At 39.6% G+C, this 12,791-nt stretch overlaps 1 protein-coding gene across 1 annotated transcript in view; it reads left to right on the plus strand.

Moving 5' to 3' along the window:
• Positions 1–3,071: 3,071 nt before the first annotated feature.
• wdpcp (WD repeat containing planar cell polarity effector) overlaps positions 3,072–12,791 on the plus strand; it is a 59,278-nt gene continuing 49,558 nt past the window's right edge. The window contains exons 1-2 of the mRNA XM_010767192.1: positions 3,072–3,200; positions 10,334–10,418. Coding sequence (XP_010765494.1) covers positions 10,358–10,418 — 61 coding nt within the window. The 5' untranslated portion in view covers positions 3,072–3,200; positions 10,334–10,357. The remainder of the gene's footprint in view (positions 3,201–10,333; positions 10,419–12,791) is intronic.

Consider the following 12,791-nt stretch of genomic DNA (forward strand, 5'->3'; position numbering starts at 1 on the left):
CAATTGATGTTTCAATGATAGTAAACTGAATCTTTTGTTGTTATGAACTGTAGGATGGATACATAAGAAAGTTTAAGACGCCATATTGGCATTCAACCAACCATTTTCATGTGCAGCTTTTACTATTTTCTAACAATTGAAATACATCACAATGAACACTTAAATTGAGAACATTTGAATCCAAATAGAAAATATTATTCAATTTCTGCCCTATAGAGTTTTTCAGAATCCTTTCATGGACTGATCATTTTTGTAAGTTTTTCAATTGAGGGTTTTTAAGTGTTCATTATGGGGCAAAGGTCTCTTTTGGTCTATTGCTTCTGGACACGTGAACTTTTCAACCCCTCACCTGCACATGCCCTCCAAACCTAGACATTTGCGTGCTCCAGTACACACACACACACACACACACACACACACACACACACACACACACACACACACACACACACACACACACACTTCCACACGCACTCATCACTCGCTAAAGAGTCATGTCACTTGAGCTCCATTTTCCTGCTGATGGACATGTAAAACACACACACACACACACACACACACACACACACACACACACACACACACACACACACACACACACACACACACACACACACACACACACACACACACACACACACACACACGCAAACAGAGTGACTGTACCTGTCACCTCTGTTGAATACCTCATTTTGTTCCTCATGTCAATCACCTCTATTCTTCTTTTGCCGACAGCTGAATAGGCTCCTGTGGGACTCTGTAAAGTGTCTATATGTGTGTGCGTGTGTTAGTGTTTGTGTGTGTGTGTGTGTGTGTGTTGATGTAAGTGTGTGAAAGAAAGCCTGCTGCCTGGCGCCACGTTGCCCAGCCTCCACTGTCCCGCACCAAACTCCTTGTCTTGTAATGGGACAGTTGATAAAGTACTGCTGTAGTGTGTGTGTGTGTGTGTGTGTGTGTGTGTGTGTGTGTGTGTGTGTGTGTGTGTGTGTGTGTGTGTGTGTGTGTGTGTGTGTGTGTGTGTGTGTGTGTGTGTGTGTGTGTGTGTGTGTGTGTGTGTGTGTGTGTGTGTGTGTGTGCGCGCTTTGCCGGCAGGCCTCAAAGCACTTACTAACTCTGAAGAAAATAGTTTTCGGTCTGTCCGCTCTTCTTCTCTTCTCAGCGTGTCGAGTTCAGTACCGCCTTAGGTCCTTGACAGAATCACTGGAGTAGAGTGACTGAGAGACAGACAGACTGTGGGGAAGAGAGGGGGAGAAGAGGACAGGTTGACAAGAACATGACTAAGCCCCACGAGTTAGGCGTAGACTTTCCAATGTTTATTACCCCACAGTGCACCACAGAACAATGTGTGTACTTTTTTCCCTTTTTGGTGAAATGATTGACCAATCAGAGCTCAGCAGGTCAGATTTAAAGGGAAACGTCATCTTCCTACAGTCATTTGTAAAAAGTAATCACTGAAAAAAGGTTGCAAGCATATCATTTGGACAAATCCAAAATGCACATTTTCCTTGTTGTATTTGTATATCCAGTGGATATAGAATAGTACAGTTTGTTATACGGAGTTGTTTTTGTATCGTGCTTTCATTATAGGAATTTCTAAAGTGTCAATAAAAGACTCATCAACAGGAACTGATTCGACATACTTCTAATATTGCCTTTTTGCTATAATGTAAACAAATACAGGCTAACATCCAGTGCAACATTGTACTTCCTGTTTACATCCCCAAAGCATTATTGGAACTGTAGTTTCCTGCAACTAGACCATGAGTATCCATCAAACACATTCGAGGCACATTATAATATTAAAGGAGTCAAGAAATATATGTTGCACTTTCCATATTTTGTGACAAGGTTTAAACTAATTGCACGAGTGAAGAACACTTGTTATGTTTGCAGTACGATCAGTATAAGGTTATTGTAATAAGTCTCTTCTCTTCAGACATGCCTTTAATCTGTCCTCTCAGTGGTCACATCCCTCCTGTTATATCCATTAGACTCCTTTCAGGGATTTGACGCTTTGTTTTATCCGGGTTTTCCCTCCTCATTATCTCACTCCCTCTTCAGAGGCATGCTGTTTTCAGAGTTTGTCCACCTTTCTTTGCTCTGATATGACACTGGAAGCTGGAGGACTTCTCCCTCAAGGATACACTGAAGATAAGAGTGTGTGTGAGTGTGTGTGTGTGTGCACCGTTTCATATGTATGTAAATGTGTGCATGTGTACATTTCCTCAGGTATCACACGGTTCAAAGATAGGAGAGTTCTGTATGTGCCTCTCCATGCATACGTTTGTGACTGTGACTCACATATCAGAAGTTTTAAAGATTGGACTTCAGTGCCTGAGTGTGTTTACTGAATACCTGAGTGTATGTGTTTATGCAGTCAAACTGAGACTTGGCAGCAGCTCCTCGGCACCTCAGATTGGAAAATATGTCACAATTACACACTCTACCTATCTCTCTCTCTATATAGATATTTTCTGGTTGCTTTGTATGTTCTCCATGTTTGCCAAGTTTCTCTCCGAGAGCCAAAACTAGACCAGGCAGTAGCTGAGAGAGTGTCTGCAAGAGATAAAGGGGGTGGGGGGGGAAAATGTATTAGAGATGAAACAATAAAGAGTAGAGTAAAAACTGCAAGACAGAAAGCGAAAATCAGACATTCTGAAATAATGTCTTTTAAAAAAGACGAGACAAAGAATAAGGAGAGTAAAAATTGGTGGAAAGAGAGCGAACGCTTGCAGTCGGGGTCAGGAAGCTTAATGCATTTCTAATAGGAGGAACCTCAGGAAAACATGGGGGACAAGAAAGAAGTGAGAAAAAGATAACAAGCACGGGACAAGAAGGCAGAGGGATGATAAGTGAAGGTGTCTGAGGAAAAGGAAAAGACAGAAAAGGAAAACGGAAGTTAAAACTGACAAATCTACAGCCAGAAGTGTGTGTGTGTGTGTGTGTGTGTGTGTGTGTGTGTGTGTGTGTGTGTGAAAAAAAGAGAGTGCATACCTGTGGGAGGATTCGTGAGATGTCAAACTAAATGTCTGTGAACCTGCCTTCATTTCAGCCTTCTCTCTCTCTCTCTCTCTCTCTCTCTGTCTTGTTTCAGTGGAGCTCCAGATCTGCACCATGGTCGTTCAGACCCTCGGGTGATGGCCAAACTTGAACTCATTTATTAAGGACCTCACATCTGTAGCAACGTAAGCTACATTACTGTAAGTACCCAACAGTTATCCACCAACCACTGGTTAATGATGCTTGAAATCTCTCTTTGGCACACAAGTGTGTATTTGGTTTTTTCTTATGATTTCTAACTTCTGATTTTATTTTGTCCTGATAATGCTGTTTTCCAAAAAAGACTAATATAACGTCGGAGGAGACATGATTTCCGCCTCCCGTTTAATAGGTCAAATTTGTTGCAAACAGTGATGCTGGATGGATGCTGATGGTGTTTTTATACTATATATTGCAAAAAGGTCAGACATTTCATTCCTCCACCAGGGAGAGGATGTGGAAAGGTCATCAGTGAGATTCAAACTAAGAACTGTCTTCACTGTTCTGTCCATGTTTACACTATATTCTGTTAGCCTTTATAACTGTCTGTTGAAGTTGTGGGTGCTGAGAGCGGCAGGGCTGCAAGCCAGATATCAAAGAAAGACTTCCATTGTTTCTCTTTCACTCTGAAGGAACCAGTCCAACATTCATATTTACTATAAGTTCTTTCGCTGGCACACAAACAGGCTCACACGCCTATCCAAGCACACACATACAAAGCGACTTTCTTGTTTCTCTTTACACACAACACACACACACACACACACACACACACACACACACACACACACACACACACACACACACACACACACACACACACACACACACACACACACACACACACACACACACACACACACACACACACACACACACACACTCTCTCTCTCTCTCTCTGACACTCGGAGGGCAGAGTGAAAGAAGAGCATAGAGAGAAGCAGAGAGCAGACAAGGTCGTAGTTCCTGTTGACTGTCTTTGAAAGAGGAGTCGTATGTTTTACCTCCTCTCCTTTGATGTTAAAGCAGCCTCTTTACTAGAGTAAAGACAGCATACAATAACCTAGACCCCCCCTCACCCCTCACACAGAGCTCTGTACACCCCCACAAAGCTCTGCGGGGGAACAGGTAACCCACAGCAACCTCAGCCAGAAATCAGAATGAGTGTGGCAGCTGTCCAGGACCTGTGTGTGTGTACATGTGTGTGCGTGCATGGATTGTGTGTGCATGTCATTTTTTGATGGTACTCACTATACCTGTCTTGTAGCTTTCAGCAAAATGTTTTTATAACACCTGATGCCAAAGTAAATATTGCTAAATCACAGGTGATCCTATTCACAGCAATATGTATGTGATTTAAAATACTGCTCATTTGTAAGTAGCAGTGATAAGTATTGTATATACTACTGTACTCCAATGGAAGTTGTCATGGAACAAATCCCTTCATGTTATTTGGGAACTCTTAGTAAACTCAGTCTAAGTGGATAGTAAAGTGTGCAAAATTGCAATTGTGAACATGAACAGCAAGATGTTGGTTCATCGGCATTCTTTAAAAACTTGTCGTTTACTGTATGAACGGCGCATCTGGTCTTGCAAGTTAAATACAGCAGGATCTGACTGAGGAGTGTGTGTGTGGCTGTTTCTAACCCTTGTGTGTTCGTTAGGTAAAGGAAAGGTCGACTTTAATTCGTAGAGCAAATTTCGCTCAAAGTTAACTTGATATGTGCTAGATTCAACATACAGAGTAATTTACATAAGATTATAATAAGTAAACAAAGAAAAGAGAAATAAATGTGTTAGAAAAAACATAAACAAAAACATTCGACACAGCCCCTCCACAGACTCAAACAGAAAGACACACAAATACAGTGACCAAATGTAAGAGAAAAGGCTCTGACACCCCCCCGGTCATCAGGTAGTTTGTTCCAGAGATCAGCACCAAAATAAAAGTTTCACCATCTGCTTTTTATTCTGGGAACGGTTCAAAAAAGGTCTTATTATAGGTCTGATTGGATTGTTGTGAGTGAGCATGTCAGAAATAAACTGGTAGCCAATGAATGCATTCATGAAGTTAATGCTGGAGCGATACATGTTTGCGTGGCTTTGCATGCACACAGACTAGAGTGGGAAGTCATTAAAGAAATATGCTGATGTGTTGGGTGGGACAGCATAGATAGAAGATCAACAGAAATGGACTGATCTTAAATCACCATTTAGCTTCATTCAATTAAAAAACACCTCAACCTGAACAAACCCTCTCTTTGTTGATGTCTCACCTTCTCTCTCTGTTTCCTGAGCTGACACTCATGTGGCCACAAGGCTCATGGACACACACATCATTCCTGTCCACCACACACTCACCTATTTACTCCTATTTTTCTGTATCAATGTCAGCCCCCCTTGTTTCTTTTATTTTGCCGTAAATTCCCTAAGACCCCGACAGCAGAACAAGGTCTCAAGAACTTATAGGTTAGCCAGACGGGCAATAACTAAAGGAAAGCTGCCTGAAATGAGGTTCTACCTCCAAAAGGGCTGACTGGTTATGAGAGGATAAAAGAATCCTCTTATGTCGGTAAACTCATTACGCCGCCGCTGCCAAGCCGTGCTAGCCCCAGCGTTTCCATGGCAGCCGGTGTTATCTGTGTGTATTTTTGTTGGGACTTGTAGTTTTGGGGTTTGAGTGTCAAAATGAGATTTCTTCTTTTTTTTTCACACCATGAGGTGCAGAGGGGAGAGATAAGAGAGAGTCCCCTCTCAGCGTTAACGAGAGAAAGTAAGAGAGAGAGAGAGCATTAGCTGCACAGATAGAGAAATGAATGGTCCACACAGCAGTACTGCTCCACCTTTAGCTGCACTTTACAGACAGTCTGTGCATCTGTGTCCTTCCCATGTAGCATGTGGTTAACTTAGTGGCATTTTGTAAAGATCTACCGCTACATAACAATAAGATAAGATAAGATAAGACTTTATTTATCCCGAAGGAAATGGTTGTGCCAGAGTAACAAAATAGAATAAAAACAATAAACACAGCAGCACAACAGCAAAACTGTACACTAAAAGTGCAGCAAAAAGAGCAATTAAACATCTACAGACAACATGAAACATAGAAACATAGATGGTCACACAATCAATGCAATTATTAGCAGTAGTTAGTAGTGCAAAAAAAATAAAACGTAGTGGCAGTTACGTAATTGCACGTTATCATAGCATTATTAATAATACTAATAATAATATTGGTCCTTAAAGTTCTAAAATGTACTAAAAGCCGAATCTAGATTTATTTTCTGTCTCCATTCATTCTACTGAGCCGAGAGTGGGAGCTCGGGGGACTGGGCTTAAGGGGCGCATGCTCTTCCACACGCACTCATCACTCGCTAAAGAGTCATGNCAGACAACATGGAACATAGAAACATAGAAACATAGAAACATAGATGGTCACACAATCAATGCAATTATTAGCAGTAGTTAGTAGTGCAAAAAAATAAAACGTAGTGGCAGTTACGTAATTGCACGTTATCATAGCATTATTAATAATACTAGTAATAATAATATTGCACATAGTTATATATAGCAGCGAGTGTATTGTAATGATGGTAATTATATTGATATGTATATTGCACATAGTGTTGGTGTGGAAGTTCTCAGTTCCCTTTACTTAAGGCTGAAGAGCTAAAGTGAAGAGTTAAAGAGTATCAAAAGCAGTTTGCATTCTTTGCTCAATGTGGCAAAAAACCTCACACACACAATCAAGAAAAATGTGTAAAAGGATGGGTTTGTTTTGGTAAAATAAACTTCTTTACAGTTTCCCAAAACCTGAAGTCAAACCTCAGAAAGTGTCTTAATTAATGCAGTTTAAAGAAAATGTTGAATCGGAAATGTGCCTAAGCTAACCCAGTTACTGTTCGTATAAGATAAGATAGTACTTTATTGATCCCAATTTGGGAAATGTTTGCGTTGCAGCAGCATAAAAAAGACATGGCATTGTACAATACAAATTCAAAGACTAGAAATAAACAAGAAAGTACAAAATATATATATATATGTTGAATTTAACAAGGTATTATATATACATAAATATATGACAGATGGAATATGAAATATTGAACAGATTATATAAATGTACAATGTGGTTTTATTCCAAGAGAAACTATGGAGCAAATGACGATGATATGGGATCTAAGAAATGCTAGCTTATCTTCCCATTATTATAACTGTAGCATATAGAACATAAAAAAGATAGATAAAGTCAAGCTAACTACAAGTGACTATTGGTAAAATTGTTGAACTCAAAAGAGAATCTCCTTAAAACCACATTTTGTTGTCATGTTTTGACAGTAACATACTTCACTATATTTTTATTTTTATTTAACCTTTATTCAACCAGATAAAAAGCATTGAGATAAAATCTAATTTACAATGCTGACCAGGCCAAGAAGGCAGCAACGTTACACATAACACACAACACAGATATATAAAATACAGAGAACACAACTAAGTAAACAAAAGGAAACAAAAGACGAAAAAGCAGTCACTATATTGTGCACATTTAGGACAGTAAGAAAGGTGTACTACTTATTACTGCAAGAGCAGCTGGTGGTAAGGACTTCAGACAACTTCAATTTAAAACAGGCTATAGGGACAAGTGCCGTCAGTTTAAGGCGTGATTGAAGGTCATTCCAAGACCAAGGACCATAATGAAAAAGACTCTTTTTTCCAGCCTCAGTCCGCACAGCAGGTACCTGGAACCGTATCCAGGCACTGGATCTGAGGTTGTAAGAGTCACAAACTGGAGCAAATCTGGCACATATGTACAGTGGAAGCTTACCTAAAATGGCTTTATACATTAACAAAAACCAATGCCGTATCTTACGCATACTAAGTGAGGACCATCCAGTTGGGCAATGATGAGTCCTTTCGGGAGCATTTGATATATATCGCAGTGCAGCATGGTAGAGTGGGTCAAGTTTGGCCAAAACAGTGGGACAGGCAAATCTATAGATTGTATCACCATAGTCCAGCTGGGACAGGAATAAGCCAGAGACCAACCTTTTACGGGAAGAAGTTGAAAAACAACATTTAAGTATGTAAAGGAAGCCAAGAGTGAATTTCAATTTCTTTGTTAGAACTTCAATATGGTGTTTGAAGTTCAGATTTCTGTCCAACCAAAAGCCCAAATATTTGTATGTATCGACAAAATCAACGGAGACGCAATCAAGGGTGTCAATGGAAAGGCAAGAGGATGCTGACTTGGGAGCAAAGAGCATTGCTTTGGTTTTCTTACTGTTCAATAGCAGTTTCGAATCAATAAGCGCATGCTGTAGCGTGATAAAATGAGTTTTTAAATTGGAAATGGCCATATCCAGAGAAGGAGCACATGAGTATACAATAGTGTCATTAGCAAACATATGATAGGTAGAAAATTGCATCTGATTACAAATATTGTTTATATATATATATAATAAAAAGATGAAAGGGCCCCAAAATAGAGCCCTGTGGAACTCCCTATATACACTATGGTGTTTCTGTGTTTTACTGGAGAAAATATGTATTTCTTAAAAGGTCTACTGATAATTGTAACACTTCAAGAATTTGTACAAGAAGTATTCGCAGTAGTTCGAGTTAAAGTACAATGATTAATAGCAGCAATAGTTTACTTTACTGGGATCCTCGTAAACAGTAGTATGAGCATTGGCTATTCTACCTGGGGTCTTGTAATGCTTTAACAAATGTAGTTGTGGTAATTCATGCAGTAGCATCGGTTATTCAGTAATATTCTGGACAACATGTTATACTTATAAAGCAACAGTTGTAATACCAGTTGTAATTGATTTGGTATTGATTCCACAGTAGGAAATTCTTCCCTATCACTGAAACATCATAAGCTGTTCAATACTCTCCTACCACTCACACAGTCAGATCAAAATACGTCATCCACATTCAATAACAAACCATCAATAAACCCCACTGAGAAACCCCACAGAAGAAGCTAAAGCCCCCAGGAACAGAAGTTAACAGACTGTAGAATAAAATGTGTAATAAGGACGGAGGGAGCTGTGTTCATTAGCTGATGTGAGGAATGCTGCATGCTTTGTCTCAGCTGTCGGCTCCAAAGTGTGTGTCCGTCACCGCTCACCTGTGGCGTGTGAATGAAGGTGCAAACATGGCTGCCGTGACCTCGTCTCAGTGTCAGTCTGAGTTCATGTGCATGTCTGTCTGCCTTTCTGTAAACTTGTTTTTAGGTCAAAATGTGCAGTCTTACCTGTAGAGTAACACCTACTGTAATTCTATCGCAGTATTATACAGATTCAGGAAGTGCTGCTTCAAAATATGCAAAAAGGTGTTATGTTGAAACACTGTAAGGAGAGCACTAAGATACTACTGTGTCACTCAGAAATGAGTTCAAAGGGAACAAAAGGATAATCATGGATCAACTTATCTCTCTTTTCTTTCATTAATACAATCCGATAATGTGTGTTCCCATTACCAATACTGTTGTATGTAATTACTAGGGTTAAAACCTAGGAGAAAGTATTCAATGTATTGATTTCTACACCTTATCAGCACTATACAGAAGCAACACATCAATCTAAAGTATGCACAACATAGGATACTCTCATCAACTGAAAATGTATATATGAGAAACAAATCTGAAGCTTACTGAACTTCTGTCAATTATATTATTGTAACAGGTTAAAGTGCAACGTTACTATGTCTCGAACACTGTTGTTAACCAGTCCTGTTCACATTTACACGCTTTTGAAACTGAGAAGCTGCAGCAATTATTTATTTCCATGCTTAAGTAACACTGGATTTCACTTGTATGGCCTTTTCACACAGAAGTACTTTAACCATGTGACATTTTACTTCTCATTCACATATGTCACATGAAGGGTAGAGCAGCATGTGTGCAGGTTTCGTCATGTTTCACCTTTTTATATGTCGGTTTTAATGTGAGTAAATATTCAGCACTGATGATTACAAACCTTTGTGTTAACATCTGGTCATTTGAGGATCTTTAAAACCTTCACCGTTAACACGTGTTCTCTCAGGGAGATCGGTGCTTTGTCGTCTCTAATATTCATTGTACTACCTCCTATAGAAAATGGCAGATTTTGCCAGGTAGAAGCCGCCAGTCATCAGTCTGTGCATGCGTGCCTTCATGCATACTTTGTTTGACCCTTAGGCCTATTTATGTCAATCTATTATGTTGCCTCGTCAAGATATGCATCTGTGGTTGTGTTTGGCTCTTTCTTCTTCTTTCATCTGTTCTGTTTCTCACCGTCCCTCCCTGCAGACTCGGGTTACACTCCTCCATCAGATGGCGTTTTGCCTGGCTGAGCTGCACTTGTGGTCCACCAAGAGCTCACTCCAAGTCAAAGGTAGCACTTATCAGCATGTTCAATCTGTCTCCATCGTCCTCTCTCTGTGTCTTTCTCTCCTCTCTCCGTCTTGCTCTTGCTCTCTCTGTCATCACTCACTTTGTTTTCACACCTTCTCCCCACCTCGCCTATATCTACTCTATCAATCTAACTCTCAGTCAACACCAATTCTCACTCTGTCTTTTTCCACTTTCTCTTTGCTCTCTAGAAAAATTGTGTGTGTTGCATTAAACATGACATTCTTTATGTTGTTTTTACCACGTTAAACTGAAGTTGTATGTTGTTTAAAGTGTGATTGGTTAGCATAACCACAAGCAACTAGTTAGGGTTAGGGTTAGCCCCTAACCCTAACCCTAACAACGAGACCACACACGTGGACTAATGTTGACAAAGGCATGCAACCGTTCCACACCTGATGACAAGGAAACAATTGTTCAACTTGTGTAGCAATGAGTGCTACAGGGGAGCATGTTTGGATCAAGTATAAAACAGACTATCGTTAGCAAAACAAACCTAAACATTAAGATTACAAACTAATCTTTAATTCAAATCTGATTTATTGGCAAAGGTTTTTCTGTACTCTCGATGTACTCAAACAGTAATAAACATACAACAAAAAGCAAGGACATCATAGCTTAATGTAAGAAACATAAAATATATAGCGTTTTCTTAATGCATTCTTCTTTCTTGGCAAAACTAAGTGCCTACATTACCTATAATGCAACATAAAGGCCATAGATTTAGGTTTGTTATGCTACTAGCATCTAGCCAAAAGCAGAGATAATGTGAGCTACAGATTTATTTTTATTTGAAAACGTATTATTCAGATCCAACCAACACTACCTGGAAAGCCGTCAGAAGACTTCATAATATTACATTTGTAGGAATATACAGCAGTATTTGCCTCGGTCCTCTTGAAGAGTGGTGTGTATGATTCATATTTAAGATTATATTCAAGAAGAACAGCTACTTTAGCATGAGCAATTGTATTTCCTTTCAACACGAACTGAGATAAAGACAGGGGCGCCGTAAGGGGGTGAAATATTAGGACGATTCTAAGGGCCCGTGACTGACAGGGGCCCAAACTATTTTAGAACATTAAGAAAAAAATGTTTAAGCAACGAATGTGATTATCTTTTCATGGGGCCCAAAATCCCTGGCGACGCCCCTGGATAAAGACACAATATTTAAATAAAATATTGTGTGCAAATGGCTCAGTTATGGTAATTTAATGCCACACACCACATACATCACCATCGTGCATACACTGAGAAACAATACCAGCCAGCAATGTCCCTGTGAGGAAGAGTGGGTGTGGCGTAAGTTTGACATGTCTTCGGTTTTTCTGCGTCTTTCTGCCCGCCACCTATCAGTCCATCTCTTCTGTCAGACGGAAATGCTCTGTTTCTCCATTTTCTTGTTTTCTCCTTCCTTTCATTCTGTCTTGTCTTTCACAGTCTGCTGAGCCTTAGACCCAGATAGTGTCTCTCAGTGGCAGACTGTGTGTATGTGTGTGTGTGTATGTGTGTGTGTGTGTGTGTATGTGTGTGTGTTTATGTACACAAAGGTACATCCCAGGTGATGGTGAAATATCCTTATTTGTTTGTTTTCTCCCGCTGTGTGTGTCTTGTGCTATCTTGGAAATAAATGTGGAGGGATACATCTGCGCGGAGAGGCCTGGCCACTGAGGTGTGACGCTCCCTATCACCACCGTGCTTACATCATATACATCCACCTCAAAAACAATCATATGGATTCATAAAAGCAGCATCTGCTGTTCAATGCTAGGAAACAAATGTTTTCTATGTGTATTTGTATGTCCTACATGCGTTCATCACGTCTGTACAGCTGCACACAAAAGCAGGCATCTTTTACAACTATAAGGTTTTCTAATGTTGGACATTAAGCAGCCTCACAGAAAACCACAACTATAATGTAAAAGAAGGTTTTTGTTTGTTCTTACTTCCACAGGAAACTAGTTTAGCTTTAGGATTAGTTTAGACACTAGAATTTCAGTTAGAAGTTGGTTTACGAGCAGTTTGACATTTGACTTTCACTGTGGAAATTGAAATGGATAATTGAAAACATAAATATGATTTTGAGTACGTTGAAAGCCAATGAAAGTTGAATATTCAACTTCCAGAAGTGTGATATCAAAATTGTACGGCTCCAGTGCATATACACTTAGCATGGACTTCCTACACATGTAATAAATATCTTATTGACTCTAGCACATTCATTTATATCAAATAAAAAGTATCTGGACATTCAGAATGTCCAGATACTTTTTATTTGATATAAATGAATGTGCTAGAGTCAATAAGATATTTATTACATGTGTAGGAAGTCCATGCTAAGTGTATATGCACTNAG

This window comes from Notothenia coriiceps, unplaced genomic scaffold (assembly GCF_000735185.1).
Source record: "Notothenia coriiceps isolate Sejong01 unplaced genomic scaffold, NC01 NC01_scaffold00004099, whole genome shotgun sequence".
In the NCBI taxonomy this organism is placed as follows: Eukaryota; Metazoa; Chordata; class Actinopteri; order Perciformes; family Nototheniidae; genus Notothenia; species Notothenia coriiceps.